The 18,126-nt window shown below is 46.3% G+C and overlaps 1 protein-coding gene and 1 long non-coding RNA gene across 5 annotated transcripts in view; one reads left to right on the top strand and one right to left on the bottom strand.

Moving 5' to 3' along the window:
* The window catches only part of LOC147153961 (uncharacterized), a 46,359-nt gene that overhangs the window by 7,697 nt on the left and 20,536 nt on the right, over window positions 1–18,126 (top strand). The gene's annotated exons all lie outside the window — the stretch shown is intronic.
* rarga (retinoic acid receptor gamma a) overlaps window positions 1–18,126 on the bottom strand; it is a 48,746-nt gene that overhangs the window by 1,912 nt on the left and 28,708 nt on the right. For all 3 annotated transcript variants that reach the window (XM_086038335.1, XM_086038344.1, XM_086038351.1), the window contains 6 exons: window positions 4,110–4,258; window positions 3,716–3,857; window positions 2,063–2,226; window positions 1,543–1,719; window positions 1,073–1,277; window positions 793–951 (listed from right to left, as the gene is read on the bottom strand). In XM_086038335.1, the coding sequence (XP_085894461.1) occupies window positions 793–951; window positions 1,073–1,277; window positions 1,543–1,719; window positions 2,063–2,226; window positions 3,716–3,857; window positions 4,110–4,258 (996 nt within the window). The remainder of the gene's footprint in view (window positions 1–792; window positions 952–1,072; window positions 1,278–1,542; window positions 1,720–2,062; window positions 2,227–3,715; window positions 3,858–4,109; window positions 4,259–18,126) is intronic.

Here is an 18,126-nt window from a genome sequence, read left to right on the forward strand (position 1 = left end):
GCAATTATTATTTGTCAAGTGGTCTAAGAATACAGCATCCATGTTTAAATTGGCACATTTACAGTACTGACACATTCCTTCAAATGTGTGAAAAATAACAACAAAAAAGTAATTGCATCATACACTATAGAACTGAGCCATACTATGTCGAATTGTAATCTCACAGAGTCGAATCGTTTCCCTTTAAAATCAAACCCTCCTTGAATCGTTTAGCACCTAACAACGAAAAACTTATCGAATCGTCTTTTGTGGAAAGATGCACAGCCCTAATTCCAAACGATTGATTGATTGATTGTGTGTCCGACAGTAAGCACGGGACACCTTTGGAGGACATACATTGAAGCCATTTTATGGTTGTTATTCATCAGGTCATCCTCTAGGTGTCGCTTTTGTCTTTGGGCTCACAAATTTAGGAAAGAACCATAAGTCAGTGATCAGGTCTTGGACAGTAGGGACCATCAACAGTTGTGGAACGCTTGCTACACTTGACCAGGTGAAATGTGTTCTTTGTATACAGTAGCTGATTGTTGTATTATGAATACTGGTTTTGGCTTCCTGCTTGAGATAAGCCGAAAGTGATGCATTCTTTAGTTAAAGTATGTCAAAGCTGAACCTTTCACTAGGCAAGAACCACTCTTTAGGTTCAATCTTACTGCTGTCTGTACCATTAATGGAAAGGATGGCAAAAAGTGCTATGGCACATAATGCATTGTTTGTTTGTTTCTTTTTTGTTTTCCTTATTGTCGTCTCGATTGAGGAATCTGTATCTGACCAAATACAAGTTGTCTTTACCCTTGGTGCTGATGCCCCTGAGGTCTGTAATCTTCATGAGCATGCGGGGAAACATGTGAGGCTTGTTGGGGCGACGGCGGCGGGCGTAAATCTTTAAAGCCTCGAGCAGAGGCTCCTGCAGCTTATCCACTTTCTGGGGCTCCTCCAGATCCATACGATCTGATGACGAATGTAGAGAGCACTCCTTAAGCCTTTTACTTTATCATACATATCATCGATAATAAGGTACCCCCAGATCCCCATGAGCTGACAGTGCAGGTGACAAATCAGGCTGCAGTACCTCCACAAATGAGGCAGATGGCGCTGAGGAGGCCGGTTTCAGTGTCGTCCATCTCCAGAGGTAAAAGCTGGCCAGCAAAGGCAAACACCAAGTCGGTCAGCGGGCCAAAACCAGCGTTGTGCATCTGAGTCCGGTTCAGAGTCAGGCCATCAGAGAAGGTCATTGTGTCCTGTTCTGGAGTGTAGCGTGTGCAGATCCTCAGCATCTGTTGGCGGGGAGGAGGAGGGTGGCACTTGTTTGTTATTGTTATTTGAGTTCAACAAAATATTGCCGGATGAAAAAAACAATCACATTATTAGTGCCTAACTGATCTCATAACCAATACACTGCAAGGTCAATATTTAGCACAGGCAAGTCCTCTTGAAATACCCACTATGTCCACCAGATGCCAGTATTCCTTCAAACCAGAATGAGCCACTTTTTGTCAAATCATTTATAAGGCAAGCAGGTGGGAAAAAAAAGACCCATACCAGAATGTCCAGGCAAGCAGACTTGAGAAGAGTGATCTGGTCAGCGATGGTGAGGCTGGTGAAACCTGGCAGCCGTTTGGCAAATTCCACAATTTTGATGATGCATTTGGTGGAGAGCTCGCTGAACTTGTCCCATAGCCCCAGATCAAGCTGGACACGGTGGTCTGAGCTGGAGTTCTGAGCACACACAAAAGCGCAGACAAATCAGCGTGCTGCCTGCGGAGGCGGCAGACAACCCTGTTTGCATCGAGCCCTCGCAAGCCATTTACATTTTACATCCATCAAAGAGGAGAAATCTATTTACATGTTGCATCAATCATTGGGAGGCCTCACAGAGGGCTAAATGGGGAACTGAATTAGTTAAGCCGCCACAACATTGGAAGAGCCACGCTGAATTTGTGTATTTAAATGCAACTTGGGAAATGTCAGTGACGCTCAAGTGTTACCACATGCGCTGGAGCCTGGAAGTTAGAAAAAATTAAGACACATTGCTGTGATTGTGTGTGTGTGCGGGACTTACGGTGGTGTATTTGCCCAGTTGGCAAAGTGACGGAAAGGTTTCTTGATGAGCTTTGCTGACTTTATTGACCAGCTCTTCAAGCTCTCCGCTGAGCTCATAGCTCTCTGGGAGCACCACCTCCTCCTTCACATCCTTCTTCTTCTTGTTCCTGTCATTGCGTACCGCTAAATGAAGGGAGGGGGGAAAAAAGAGAAAGGAAAAACATTTTGCTCGTGCAAGCAACAAAGAGAATGTTCACTTGTGATCACATGTGACAAGACTCATGCTCTGTGTTATGTTTGACCAGCGTCACCACTATGGAAACCAGAACTCACTCACAGTCGAGGTTGCCCTTAACAGTATTAACATATTTCCTTTAGCACAGCTTGGACGTTGGCTATCTCCATTTTATCGCCACTCTCTTCCTTGTCCATCTCTCTATCAATTTGATAGGCCAGTCTTCTCTCTCCCTCCTCTCCCTCCTCCCATTCTTTCCTTCCTCTCAGGATATCCAGTAATAGCAGAGGCACAATGTGATCCCGGCCTTAACGTACATCCCACACAAAACATTACACCCACGTGCAGGTCCCAGGGGCTGCGCGCGGGGCGACAAAACTGCCCTTATCGCCCGGGTGGCCACACGACTAGTGAAAAGGGCAGAAGTGCACGTCTTTCTTTGCGCAAATGGTGGCAATTCTGCCAGCGCCCCACAGCAACTTTAAATGTTTTCCACTTAGAATAAGCCTGGCTGTGCTGTAGTACAGCAAGAGAAAGTAGTCATATGACAGCCAGAGTCACATTGACAATAACAATTTGAATCCTGACCCCGTGATTCCGACAGTACAGGATGGCCGCACACACTTCAGTCCTTTTCTTTGACTTTCCGCCACAGCCGATTGGGACTTGAAATACTCAGATAGCAATACGCGAAGCCCCGTTTATCCAGGGCAGTACCTGCCAGACCAACCGGCGACGGGTGAAAGTCTGTGCTATAGCGCAACCAAATTAACCCTTTTTTTTAATATATATTTTCATTTTAACCCTACCACACGCTTCAGTTCAAACACATTTGAAATGATCAAAACACACCTTTGAAACACGCTGTAAACCTATTTGAGCACAACCTAAAAAAAAATGCATGCAGGAACCATCTAGACCAGGGCCTCCAAGTCCGGTGCTCGGGATCCCCTCCCCATCATGTTTTAGATGTTTCCCTGCTAGATGGAGCGAGGGAATAATCTAAAACAGTTTGGAGAGGGGCTCCCGAGGATGTGTTGTAGCCGGTGTATTTTAGATGCAATATGTGCTCGTCAGAGGCGGGGCCTGATGGGGTGGCATGTGGCGCCTGTGAGTCTGCGTGTGAGCGTCTGGGCGTGAGCTGTGACTGACAGCAGCTCCTGTGTGAGCGTGTCCATTGTGTTTATTGTTCGCTTGCACATTGGTGACCGTGGTTCTCCTTTCCTACATGCTTCATGTTTCATAACGGGGTCTTCAATCCTGTTCCTCGAGTGCCACTGTCCTGCCTGTTTTCCATCTGTCCCTGCTGCAACACACCTGATTCAAATCGGGATCGCTATCCAGCTTCTGCAGACCTTGCTGATTATCTGATCACTTGAATCCGAGTGAGTGAGTGAGTGAGTGAGTGAGTGTACGAACTGAAATTGTAGCACTCACCTTCCTTGGACATGCCGACCTCAAAGCACTTCTGCAGCCTGCAGTATTGGCAGCGGTTGCGTGTGACCTTGTTAATCTGACAGTTCTTGTCTCGGTGGCAGGTGTACACCATGTTCTTCTGAATACTGCGACGGAAGAAACCCTAAAGCGTGGCAAAGGACCGAGACAAAAGGGGAGAGGGCAAGCGAGATGTTCTCCATTATAGTTGAGCTATTAAATGATGTGATATTTTAATTGCAAGCCACCATTTCCTTTGAGGCAATCTCTATTTTTAAACTTTGCAGTTCGTGGCTCGTTCTTTCTTTGCTATTTCATTTCCTCAGGTAATAGAAGCCAAAGCAATTTTCCAAATGCTAGAGAGCAGAGTAGTGTTACTACAGCGGGATCTTCTCACCTTGCAACCCTCACAGGAGCTGACCCCATAGTGATACCCTGAGGACTTGTCTTGGCACACAAAGCAGGGCTTGTAGACACGAGGCGGGGGAGGTGGAGATGGAGAACTGGGGACCATCTCCTCTGAGCTGGTGCTCTGGGTCTCCACCGCTATAGAAGGGGGGAGCAGGAAAAAGAGCAGAGCGCATGAGCATGTGATATGTCACAAATTGTTGTCCTACGGCGACGGTGTGCTCATTGGAATACATCAAGCATGATGACTGTTTAGATTTGCTTTCAAGGATGAAGTGACAGCCACTGGCATTTCTGTTCTTGATGATTGATTTGTTTGGATTTGTCGGGGCACCAACAGAGGTTCAGGGATAAAAAAAAAAAAATAGATCGATAGATATTACCTCTGGCCAGTGGGTTATGTTGAGAATCTATACTTTGAATATTTTTTTAATGAAGGGCCATAAAAATATTTGACTTCAACCCAAATCAGTTTGCGATGTGTATTCAATGTGAGAAACAGTAATGCCAAACTCGCTTTCATCTGGATCCCCGATATTGTGTAAGTACTAAAGATGTCACTAACAAGTTTCACCAGCTATGATTTTAAAAAGTAAAGAAGGACTTGTATTCTCAAATATTCTTCTTGACCCAAAGGAACAAAATGAGTGTCATCTGATTTAATTTTGTAAGGGGAACATTTTAAAGTTGCTCTGTGACAAATACCAATCATATTCTTACATAAAAATATTGGGCACAGCGATGAATAAAATATTAACTATATGTAGGAGCCGAAATCTCCGGAAGCCAATTACTATTCTATTCTGATTGTGAGGACACGTGACTGCTTGACAGTTTTAGCCGTTGATTGACAGATCTTCAGATAAGGCTAGGTGACAGAGTGAGTCAAAACTGGCTGCTCATCATTCCACACACTGGCGTTGGCCCATGAGGGACATCATCTCACACACACACTCGCGCACGGCTGGCAGTGTATATTGTATGTGCTAAATGCGACACAGGCACCGCAATTGTGAGGTTAGTAATGTGACCTCAAGTCATATCCTGTAATTGTTACGCCGCATTAAACGTGAGTATTTTACACCGGTGGGTACAGGCCTGAGACGCATGCGTCTAAAGTTGCTAGACAACATGTGCTAACGCACATCCAGCGCCAGGCCCTCTTCACACATGCGCCTCTTTCAACTTTCCCCATTAGTCACCCTTAAACTTCAACCCCCCCTTCAACTTGGTATCCCGCCACCCCCTGACACACAAACCCTATTTTTCTCTTGTTTCCTGGCCCTAAATTCCTCGGTGCAGCCCTGCCAGGTTTTAATAGAGGCCTGGCCTCGTAAGGCGGCCTATAAAGGCGGTCCCATAGCCTGGCTGGAGGCCCCGGCCAGGCTGGCCTTCACTTTATTGGGACTCGGTCACCTTGGGCAGCTATTCACACTCACACCAGCTGTAGCTCCCCGCCCGTAAAAAAAAAAAAAAAAAAAAAAAGCCAATCATAAAATAAAAGCAGGGAGGCTCTAAAATTCTAACTTTTACAACACCCACCTCCCCCCAGTGCCCTCAATGGAAAGCACAGAGGGCTAGCCTAAACTTAACCTACAAACCCCCTCGCCCCCTTCCCCTTCTTCCCTTCTCTCACACCCAAGGCTGCAGCAAAAACCGCCAGCTTGGCGTTTTACAAGGGAGGGAAGACTTCAAAAAGAAGAAAGAGGGACATAAATGAAGCCATTTGATTGAGAAGGGAGAAAGGGGTGAAGGGGGTCGGAGGGGAAGAGGGAGGTGAGGACACAGTGAAGGAAAGTCTTGTTCAAGACCAAACTGACCATTCGGACCGCTTGTGTGGTGGCCAACGACGAGCTCATTGATGACTCTAACAGAAATATGTCAGACCTTCTTCTTGTCGGCTCCAGCTCAAACATCTGTTATTTATATAATTGGACACTTGCAATTGCACTTTTAGGAATCTACTCGTAATTTTGTCCCTCAAAGCCTTACTTTGCTGGAGGTAAAAAATGTTTTCCGTTGTTTTTCACAGCAAGGTCATTGCCAAATATTCAAAAGTGTGTGTTGGCCTACACCGGGGCTTGTATCTTCTTGGCAGGAATGAGAGAAAGAAACGGGAGTCAAGGAGAGAGCAGCAGCCTCTCTGAATGTGCCATGAACCTCTGTGTATAGGAAATCATAACCCCAGCAGAAGTGCTGGCAAGAGTGTAGAAAAAGGACCAACCATAATGAGCTGTAACACACACTGACCGTGAGCCGTAGAGTGCATCCTGGAGAGCACTTTTTTGGACAGTGAATACAACAAGTTTGAAGGTGGCTCCGCAGAAGTTCACGACTCTTGGACTTGCTTTGCCGACCTCATTCAGTTGGCCCCGCTCAATTCACCAACAACCACTTATCACAAGGTGCCAAAGTCACTATGCAGTCAATAACCAGAGGCGGGCGTTCTAACCGACTAACGGACCGGTTCGTCAATCTGTCACTGACGGACGTCTGGTTTGCTGACGAATGACGGAGCACTTTTTAAAAATGACCGACCGAGCTCTGACGGAAATGGATTTTCGTCCATCAGTGTAATCATCGTTAACCGTGTCCTTTAGTGACGGACCTCTCAGTCTGTTACTGACGGATGCACGTTTTGCCGACGTGTTGTTTTTTTGTGAGGGAGGGTGGTGTGAGGTGACCGACTAACAGATTACTGATGTTATTCATGACCAAATGACGATTACAATTCGGTTCGACTTGAAAAATGACCAATAATGAATGACGGACCGGCAACATTTCTTAAAATGCCCACCTCTGTCAATAACCTTTTTTAAAACCCAAATGCTGCCAATATTCGGATTTTGAAAAGCTATGTAAACACGCACAAAAACACAAATATGCTCATATTTGGGTTCTTTTCTATCCCGAATATTTCATTGTATAAACGTGATCGGGTTACCTCCTTCGAATGGAGTTTTGGTTTGTGTTCTGTGCACAAGGGACCTTGGTCTTTTGAGTACAGGAAGTACTTGCATGCACGGCGTCTGACACGCAAACCACCGGAAAGGCACAAGCAGAGCTTCACAAACATGGTGAAATTCAGAAGTAGCACAAACCACACTTTTGGCTGGAGGAGGAAACTGACTGCTATTAGTGTGGTGAGTGACATGAATGTAATGTGTTTTGTTGACGGTCGAAAGTAAGAAGTGGAAATGACGTCTGTTTCTGTTACGACGTCCGTGCGTCATCGTGTAAATCGGGAAATGCCAATTGTAGTGTACACGGGAGAAACTCTGTCCACTTGCGCATGTAAACAGACTATCCCGATTGTTTCAGAAACCGAAATTTTGACCTTAACTCGAAACTGGACCATATGTAAACGTAGTGAGTAAGGCCTTGTCTATACGTAGCCGGGCTTTTTTTAAAAAACGGAATATTTCTCCCCCACTCCGTGGTGGAATACATATCCTCGTTTGTTAAAACGCAGCTTCATTACACCGCGGAAGTGCGTTTTCAAACGCATGCCAAGCCTCTAGGCGGCAGTAGTTAGCCAAATAGTGTCCATTCAGAAGGAACTTCTGTCCTTTGACGTCACTTCTACGAAACCAAAAACACGGCGCCAGACTCTTTCGGGAGGACCGACAAGAGGTCAGAATTGCATTTAAACCTTCCAATGAGAAGCAGTAGTTGGTTGCGGACAAATAAGTAAGCAAAAAGCACCTCGAGAATGGCTATAACCAACGCAGCGCCGCGGGAATCCATGTTGACTCGCATGAAAACACAAGTTGCGCAAGTGACGTCAGAGCATTTTTGTTGCATAGTGACGACGTAAATCTCCGGGTCTGACTGTCCACAGCCAAACGCGGATCCGGAGATATCCGCAAAACTCCACTGTGGCCGGAGTTTTGTGTTTTCAATAAAAAAATTCGTGGGACGTGTGGATGATAGGGCTAACGGCAGGCTAATATCCTCCGTTTGCAAAAACCCCGGCTACGTGTAGACAAGACCTAAGAGAGAGGGACCCATTTGTGAGCCCCTTTCCCCAGTCTCCTCAACTCATCTCATCACTAGAAAACAAAGCCCCGTGAAACGAGAGGCCCTCCTTATCAGCGCTCCGATGCCTAAGGCACCATTTGCATGACAATCCACCCGCGGAAGCTTGTGAGCCGATGATGGACGGATGAGATGAGAGGATGAGAATATAGGTGGGTGGCTTCTGTTGTTTGGGAAAGGGGCGGGGCCAAGAAAGAGGGCTCGTTGACTTCTCAGTAGCCACTGTTGGTTTCTAGCCAGGTATCAACTTGCTAATCCGTTCTCTCATTGCGGCCCAGCTGCAGTGACCAGGCTTAATGCATACACGCAACCTGATACCATCAGTGGCTACAAACAAACATCCAACAATCCACCTGGACTACATTGCACTTAAGTGCTCGAGACTGGCTGGCAATGAGTGCAATCATTAGCCTCATTAGGCGGGGAATATGAACTGACAGAAATAGCATTTTAGCTGGAGGTGACCTCACACAGGTCACTTATTTTAAATTCTGGGTCGTGTCAGTCGAGCTACCTTGGTATGGGCATATATAACAGCAGGGCAAAAAAGGAAGCGAGCAGGAAGACGAGCGTGTGGACTTTCTGGTAACTCCGAAGGCGCCTGTTGTTCACTAACTGGAACTGGGAGTGTTTCTTATGTATGTGAGCAAAGGCGTGACTAGGCGGCTCGTGCTCGGTGTTGCAACAGCCTGCTTTTAACTGTGCAGCATATGACAGTCTGGCAGCGTAACAAGTCCTCTTTCACAATAGGCCTGTAGATCTTGTCTATAGTCCGTGACTCGAGGGTGGGAGTGAATCTTTGATGGGATGCTGCTCGCATTAGCGCAACCCTGGCATACCAGCGTGAGAACAAGGTTCCATATAATGTGCGAGTGAATGGCACGCACCCGTTCGTAGGTGTTCCTCCTCTCGTCCGTTCATGTGCACAAGGCACGCTCACAGCCGCCTCCACGTTTGATTTGGAAAGGGCAGACCGTTCCGAGCAGCGTACCAGTGCGCTCCACTGTGCCCCATTCAAAACGCGCTGTGTGAGTCCCTCATTATGTGCATGTTTTTGCCGTTCGCGTGACGGCAAGCGTGGGCATGCGGGGCCTTTGTCTCTATCGTTACCTTCATTAAACAGGCTGCAAAGCTTGCGTGCTCCTGACGCAATTTGCTGAGCAGTAGAAGGGTGTGCGAGGTTGGGAGGCGGTGTGTGAGAGCGGGGCACAAAGTAGGGCTCGCTGTTCAAAGGGGGCTGTTTTACTGGGCAGGCAGAACGGGAGCAGATTGAGCAGGAGGAGGAGCAACAGTGGGTCGGGGGACTTGCTGGCACCTTTGCGGGTGCCCTTGGCCCGTTACCTCGGTACACGCCGAGCGGAACAGCGGCGGATCTGCACCAAGAGCTGGGAGTTTAAACACACCCACACACCAAAAAGAGGAAAAGAAAGTACCACACCCTTGTGGTAGTGCCACTTTCCTCTTTGTCTTTCAACCCACGTCTTCCTGCCATCCCTCCGAGGCCTCTGCTGCAAGGTCCCGCATACAACACACTCATTTCCTTCCCTTTTTTTGGAACCAGTTTTTCCTGAGGATCTCCGTCACTGCCTTTGTGGCTATGTCGATGTGTACCGCTTACATTTTTCCCACAGCTCACATCATTCTGCTGTTTCGCTCAAGCTCTGTTGCACACACTTTTGTCACCTGCAAGCTTTCATGTAAGAAGTCCATCAAGAGTCCATTGTGTGACTTGCACAAGGCTCAGGCCCTGGACAAGAGCGCCCACAATGCAACCTGCCCACAATGGGCTAAGAAATGGTTGATATACTGGAGTGCTGCAGTCGAAATCCGGGAGGGAGGAAAGTGTGTGTTGACAAGCAGGAGGTGAGGCTTTCGTTAAAGGTGCTGAGCAGTGGACACGGCCGTCAATGGATGTCGCAAACCTCATTACCTGTCACGCGCACTCACCCTACAGAAGCTCCGCCTACCTGATTTGTGAAGTCAGTCAAATAGATCGGCGCCCACAAGTATGAGGCTACTGGGTACCCTCCTGAGTGATAAAAACACACTCTAAGCTGGCCAGTAGTTGCACACGCATCCATCCAGGAATTCACAGCAATCTGGTAGAATCAGCAGAAAGCCACCAAACGACAGAGGCGGGCATGTGCACGCATGATGCAAACATATAATCTGAAAACAGATTTAGGAAAACATTTTAGTGTTTGCTCACAGGTGCCACAGTGGCTGCTGAGGAAATCTTCAACTGTTGAGTACGACATGGCGTGCAAACACACGCACGCGCGCATGCACGCACGCTCCCCTGATAAAAGTGCACACAGGCTGAGCAAGAAAGGCAGCAGATGGGATAAGACAATATCCTGAGGACACATTTCGTTAGCTTCATAGCATAGTTGCCAAAGTTCTGTTTGAACGTTTTCGAAAAACAATTTTCAGCAAGCACATTTGTTTGTATTACTGATATTGTTGCAGTAAGTTTATAACGACCATGGCGATTATGCTATGATGCAAACTCATTCACTGCCAGACATTTTCAGACCCTCTTTTACCCTAACGTTTCAAAAAAATGGAAAGAAATATAAATTAGTTCCTGAGATTGAATGGCTGGACTGTGAAAAGACAAGTCAATTGCAGTGAATGAGTTAAAAAGTGGAATTATCCTTGAAGTCAGCCGTTGCTCTCAAAACACACTTTCTTCTTTACAGCACCTCATAAAAGAGCCTTTTGATATTTTCTTGATGGAGTCAGCCAAGCCGACATTTGGCAACAAGCGCCCCTTTTCCTGCGACACACAACCTTGTCAAAAACACACACAAGATGGCTTCAAACCACAAGCGGTCTCTCCCCAGTGAACCCCTATAAGGGTTCCTTAAAGTGTCCTTGAACAAAACCTCAGCAAGGAGACATCTACACACACACACACACACACACACACAAAGAAAGAGTCAGAGTTGGAGAATATGAAGCATATGTAATTGAAATCAAAGGATTTTAGACACTGGATTTTCATGGCAAGTGCAAGAAGACAGTCAAGTGTAGTTGTGTGGAAAATATGTGGCCTCCTATCCCCGTGGTGAGCTCCAGCTGATTGTTCATCTGCCCACCAGAAGAGAGCGGAACACAGCTTTACTTCAGTGACTGCAGCGTGAACCCAAACCTAGCAATATGGCTCATTCTCGGGCCATTGATCACGTCAAGAACACAGGAACGAGCGACAGGCAGGCAAGGAAGCCGGCAGCGAGCGGAGGAAGCAGACGGGCGAGACAAGGAGAGAAAAGAGTCATCGAGGGAAGCCCACAGCCTTTGATCCTCGCCTTGTTTCTCGTCCTTACAGACTTCCTCTCACCATCTGTAGCCCGAGCTCTCACCTGTCTGCCTCTGGCAAGGTCTCCAGCACTCATTCAATGGCTATTGCTTCCTCTCCACAACAATAGAAACCTACAAAAGTAGAAGTAGCCCGGCCGTGGCTGCAGCCTCGCTCTGTCAGAGGAAGTGAGGGGAGAGGAGGTTAATGTAAACAACAACAGTAGTACTCACTCCCACCCATTAGGGAAGCACTACAGACCAAAATGAGCAAAATGCAAGACTCAAATGGGACAAGACTACAAATACTAAGAAGACCTCAGAATGACTAGCAAGGTTAGTGTTGGCTGTAAATGCCCCCCCAAAAAAACACATCAAACTCCAAGTCTGCTCCACGACAGCATATTGATAGAAAGTTGTTTCGTGTGCAGCCACAAGTTCCGTCCATACACACGCTACATCCAATCAGAGTTACAAACGGGGTTACGGAACACATTCGGTTTGTAACTTGAGGTACCACTGTGGAATGAATGAATCAATTGGAGGTTGGGCTATCAACACGAAAAGCTTTTGGACAATTCTGTACTTTCATCTTTGGGGATTGGCCTTTTCAGTCCCACCGAGTGCAGCAAGCAAAGTTCATAAAGCCAAGGTTGGATGAGTTAGGCAAGGCAAGTTTACTTTTATAGCGCATTTCATGTACAAGACAATTCAAAGTGCTTTACATAAAACATTAAAAGCATTACAGAAAGAGAAAAAAGATTAAAGCATCTAAAAAATCACAAAATAATCCAAACTAATTAGATTAAAATTATTATAACCAAGTATCAGGCTAGATTAAAACAAGGATATAAAGAATGGATTCATGAGAATGCTGCGGTCCAGCCCTGATTGAAATGAACTGACAGTTTGAGCTGACCTCAGCTATTCTGGGAATTTGTTCCACAGGTGAGGAGTTTAGTAACTAAATGCTGCTTCACTTTGTTTGGTTCTGGTTCTGGTTCTGAGGCCTTTCCCAGACGACCTGAGGGGTCTGGATGCTTCGAAGGGTACTAGTACATCTTGCATGTATTTTGGTCCAAGACAATTTTGTCATTGATTTAGACCAGCAAAAAGAATTTAAAATCTGTTCTTTAACTCACTGGAATCCAGTGTAGTGACTTGAGTACAGGTGTGATGTGCTCTAGTTTCCTGGTGTTTGTAAGGACCCTGGCGGCAGCATTTTGGATGAGCTGCAGCTGCCTGATTGATTTTTTATTAAGACCTGTAAAGACACCATTACAGTAATCTATCCTATTAAAGATAAAAGAATGAACATGTTTTTCTGTGGCTGGTTAAGGTAGAAAGCTCTTAATTCAAGCTATGTGTTTTTCAGGTGGTAAAAGGTCAAAGGCATATTTAGTAATGGCTCTTGAGTAGTAGTTGTTGTGATTCAGGTCTGAGTCAAACATTTCACCAAGATTTCTGGCTTAATTGGTAGCTCTCAACGACATAGAGTTAAGGTGAGCGCTGATCTTGAACCTTTCATTTTTGGGGCCAAAGACAATCACTTCTGTATTTTCTGGAATAAGATGACGAAAATTCTGGTTCATCCACTCATTAATTTGATGAATACTTTTACTTAATGAAAGTAAGGGACTATAGTCATGTGATGATGTTGAAATGTAAAGTTGCGTGTCATCTGCATAAGTATGATAATGCTCTATAAACTGAGCAAGTGGCAGCATTTAGATATGAAATAGAAGTAGTCCAAGAATGGACCCTTGTGGTTAAGAAGAATCTCAACCCCATCACTGGGATGAACTAACAAAAGCGATGAGGGATCTGGCCATCTCCTTGTCCAATATAATTGACATCTGACATGGCAAATTCCCACAAGCACTCTTGAAAATCTAGCAGAAAGTCTTCCTGGAAAGTCAAAGCTGCTTTGGCTGCAAAGCTCTTCCTCTGCATCCACTTCCGGTGTCCCAATATTTTTCCCCTATAGGGTGCAGCTACCAGTCTAGCTTTGAGCATAACTTCAAAAAACACACTTTTAAGTCAAGCCAAACCCAGGAGGAAGAATGACAAACGAGAGTGAGTGAGCGAGCGAGCGACCAACAAACGACTGTGGCTTTCCGGTGCCTGAATGATTTGCCATCCGTGTCACTGTGGTGACTTCTGAAACTAAAATAACTGGCACAAACCTAACTCAAACTTGCCCTTGGGCTTATGGACAACTGTGTGAGTTATTCTGAGAAACTGTTGCTATGAAGAAAGAGTCTTCTGCCAACAGATTGCGCAGCAACCTTCAGTGTAATGTTTTTTTTTTTTCTTTTTCTGACATGGTGGAACATTTGGCCATGTGGAGAATAAGTCACGAAGAAAAGTCAATTGAGTGTGTTCTCTTTGAGCGTCTATAAAGGGAATAGAAGAATCCACATCAATGTGGTGCTGGTGCAAGAGCAACAACCAAGTATAAAGAAAAAGCACTCGACACTCTGAGAACCTCGCCCATAAGAGTGTACCTTACAGTCACTCTACATTCTTGAAGAAAGCATGAATCATCCACAGCAGAGCCTCACTGCTTTGCTGGATGACTTCCTGCCTGTCTGTATAGATGGCTCCTTCTCTCAGTGTTTTTTGGCGTACATGCTCAAACTGTGGAGCTGGAGTTGACACATCCTGGCCTACAGACAGCAGGACTGCAGTGACGATAAGGCGTCTGTAGCCAAAGAGCACCTACCTGCTACTGAATGTGCCGTGTGTGCGTAGTGGCAATGTGCTTCTTGTGTAAGGTATGCTCCTGGTCTCCGCGGAAGTGTCAGACACCTGGTTAACGTCAGGTTCTGCCAAGCGATTAGGGAAGATGGGCAGTGGCTGCAGAGGAAGCCGGATTAAATCAGTCCATACATGCACAAAATGTGCAAAAGACACCGGCATTGGAAAAGCAGCAGTGAAATGAAAGGAAATATAATCGCTGTGGCAGGGAAAACCCGGTGTCCAAAGTAAATAAATACAATTCGGACCATAACAGAACCCAAGACTAAAATAAACATGGACATTTCCACATCTGTACATGAGGCTATTTGCAGTGTTCACAGTGAGGCAAAAAAATGTGTGGTCCTGGTTCAAAGATATGGCAGTAGGTTGGGGAGAAATGTGATGACTGAGCAGCTGGAAGATGTCAGCATGTTCTCTTGTTTCCTGCTTTGAGCACAAACACACAAAGGTGCCTCCTTCGGGCACCCAAAGCTCACTGTGGATTTTTATGTACCTTAATATGGTCACTATGGTAACGCAACCGACGCCACAGAATAAATACAAAGTGCACAAACGAGCGACACAAAAATTGGGCTATTTTGTAGATATAACAATAAACGTGAAGCCACATTTTTATGTAAGTATATTAAATGTCCTTAAATGTCCTTTATATTTATATTATGTAACTCACCATACACTTAAGCAAGAGCCGCTAACCGCACATTGCGCAGGGCGTACTTCGTACGCGGTCTGTTTTTTACTCATTTTGCTGCGACCGAGACAATTAGCATCTTGACATGCGTCGAGAGTCAGTCATAGACGGATGTAATGGAGAGAATCTGGTCACTTTTTAAAATGAAATATTTTCCAGCCTCAGATAATAAATAAACCGGAAGTACTCTATGTTTTTTTTTTTCCCTTTCTTTCATAGGGCGGCCCGCCACGGCCTGGTCCAAAGCAGGGGCCTCGGTCCGGTGTTAGGGGGCCACTGTTCTGTTCTACCTTGTCGTCTCCCAAATCCTCCATCACCATCCACCCATAAGCCTCGACAATAGTTGTACAACATCAGCTGCCCACCAGTTGCCTGACAAAAAACTGCTGCACAAACACAGGCCATTCACGCAGGGAGCCCGTCCGACTCAGGAGGCCCGTCTTGGCCTCGGCTCCTCATCACAGTCAGCCCCGAGCAACGCTGGTGCCAAGCTGTCAGTCAGTAACACGGTGCTAACAGGGCTGCTCTCTTCACACATGGCTCCGAGGTGGCACAGGCATGCTCCTATGCAGTATACAGTGTACACACATTCACTGCAAAATGTTGCCGGCTCGCCGTTATGCATATAGACACAAGTGCACAAATCGCGTGCGCACACACTCACAATGGCTGCCAATTGCCCACGCCTAAGAGCGAGGGATTCTTTTCTCAGTAAACAGTAACAATAGCAGCAGCCAAACATAAAGTATGCAAACCCTTGTGAAAAGTCCACATTTTGCACTTCGTTGACATGCAAGGCTGTTGACTCGGATTGCTCAGTTTTATGTTTCGTTAGCCATTGCTCAGATTTTTCTACTGAATGGTGTTCTCTCAATTGATTTGTTCGCAAGCAAGCACTCGGTGTGAAATACTCCAAAGAGATTTTAATAAGACGGACAGGAAGGCACTGCGACATATTCAGTCTCTGCACGGTTGATGACTTTTATTTACAGCCGTGTAAGTGACGCTGCTGAGGAGGGCTATAAACTGCCATTAGGGCCACGCCAGATTCCAACACGGGGTTGTGGAATCCAGCCTGGCACATGGACTGTCTCTGGATTGGACCCAGCAGTTTGGGTGCCCAAACAGGCACGTAAACACTGCAGTCATTGACATACAGGAGTTCGCATATAGACTCCACACACGCAAGCACGGCATGGCTGCCTGTCGTTTGTCTATAAGCAGAATGTTACATGAAAGAGGCCTTGCGGAGAGCGCAACAAGCAACTGGAAAGATGCAATCGCTTTATTTATAGGCCACGCTGTTTATTTGTCTGTTGGTGGGATAGAGCAACACAAGTGTGTCTTCAACTGACGACGTGTTGGAAATCTGCAATTTCCCACCCCTGCAATCTACAATAATTGCGCACTAATACATTTGTAAACAATGACAAATGGATGGAGCCCCTGCATTGTTTCTCACTCGACTGTGCAAGTGTACTTAATGAAAAGGTTGGTGAGTGTGTGTACAGCTGGCCTTGGTTTCTTGTTGCGATATAACACGGCAGACTATGAAATGGTGAGTATAAAATTTCCAATGATTGGTCTGTTTGACCAGAAATAGCAATTTACGTACCCAGTAAAAAGAGCAGCATGCAAAATCCGATCTGCGCCGGCGCCAAGCCAGTGGTGTGTTTTGCTTCGTGTCAACTTTCGAGAATAATTAAGGATCGGGGGCTTGCGACATGTCAGTCGAAACGACACTGAAATTGTGGGAATGCTCAGCATTACATAGCGTGTCGGCTTTGTTGGAGCATAATAGTTTACTGAAACAAGTGAGGGTCCGCCCCTCCCTCATATCCATTGCGACCCAGTGACCTTGGAGCAGCTGACTACTTAACCCTTTTAACTTTAGCACATTCATTTGACATTATCTTGAAAGGATCAACAGGGTTTATGTATATAGCAGCATGGACAAGTCCTCATTAGAAGCGCATGCTTTGTAGCACAAGTCTCCTGCATGCTCTCCCCCCCCTACACACCCCCCCGCCCGGCAACACCGTCACGAGAAAGATAGCACTATCTTTCCTGCGTCCGGGCCCCCCGGGCATTCTAATCTTTTAATTGAATCTTTTGTAATTATAATGAAATAACTGCAGACTTCCATCGGGGGGGGGGAGACAATGATCAGGGCCAGAATGCAGCAGCGGTCAGACGTACAGTAGCTCCTGCCGATTCTGTTCAAACTTACTGGCATTTCAATCACCTTGTGTCTGAGCGGCACATGAGGGGAAAACAAAGAGGTGTGGGCGTGGGTGCGCGTTTGTGCAATCGCAATAAGTTGACGGATCTGTTCCCATCCCACCGGCTTCTCGTGAGCGTCGTGCTCGAGACCCAAATAAATGTTGTCAAAAATTGTCATCTCGCAGTGTGTTTTGGTGGGAGACAAACACTTCCCCTTCTTGTGACCCTGGAGAACAGCTAAGCGTAATTGCCTCATTCTTCGAAGCAAATGAACATTGACAGAGAGGCGATTGGTCTGCTCAGGCTCCCACAAATGGCTTCCCTGGCAGTTGACTAATTCAGTTCTCATTGACGTATGACTAAATCAGTGTCCATTATCTTTACCCGTAAGGCAGCTCCGATGTAGTGGCGGCCCCGTGGCATAAGGCACTTAAGGGCATGACACAAGTCAAGCCGGTTGAAAGGGTCCCCTTTTCAGCACGCTGACAAGGCTGCCACACATGGAGCAGAAGTGACATTGGCCAGGCCGCAGCCCCTGACTAACCTCTGACATTGAGGTCTCCCAACGGCGAACAAAAAAACAGGAAAACTGACCACACACTTTTAAATCCTCCGATTGTTCCGAGACTGAGGGCCAACGGTAGTGACACTTATCGCCGACACAGATTTACCACCGACACAATAGCATGCGCTCATGCTGCCGCGAGATTGAGGGAGGATATATGTTTTCATGGCACTTTGCACACAAACAGAGAGCTTTTTCCAATAAAGCGCTTCACCTTACTGCGCTTGACTCCAACGACAACGTCGAACAAAACGACGCCGGTGTTGGACTGCTCATGAATTGTGCAACTCTTTCCAAATCATGTGCCTATTTTGGTGTGTGGTATATCACGAGCCAGGCAGGTTTTTGTGCGGTGCAGCTGGAGCGTCTAATGAGATATCAGCCTCAAACATCAATTCATCAGCCTCACTGATGAGGACAATGAGG

The sequence above is a fragment of the Filicampus tigris genome, chromosome 1 (genome assembly GCF_054856515.1).
Source record: "Filicampus tigris isolate MCC_2025a chromosome 1, RoL_Ftig_1.0, whole genome shotgun sequence".
In the NCBI taxonomy this organism is placed as follows: Eukaryota; Metazoa; Chordata; class Actinopteri; order Syngnathiformes; family Syngnathidae; genus Filicampus; species Filicampus tigris.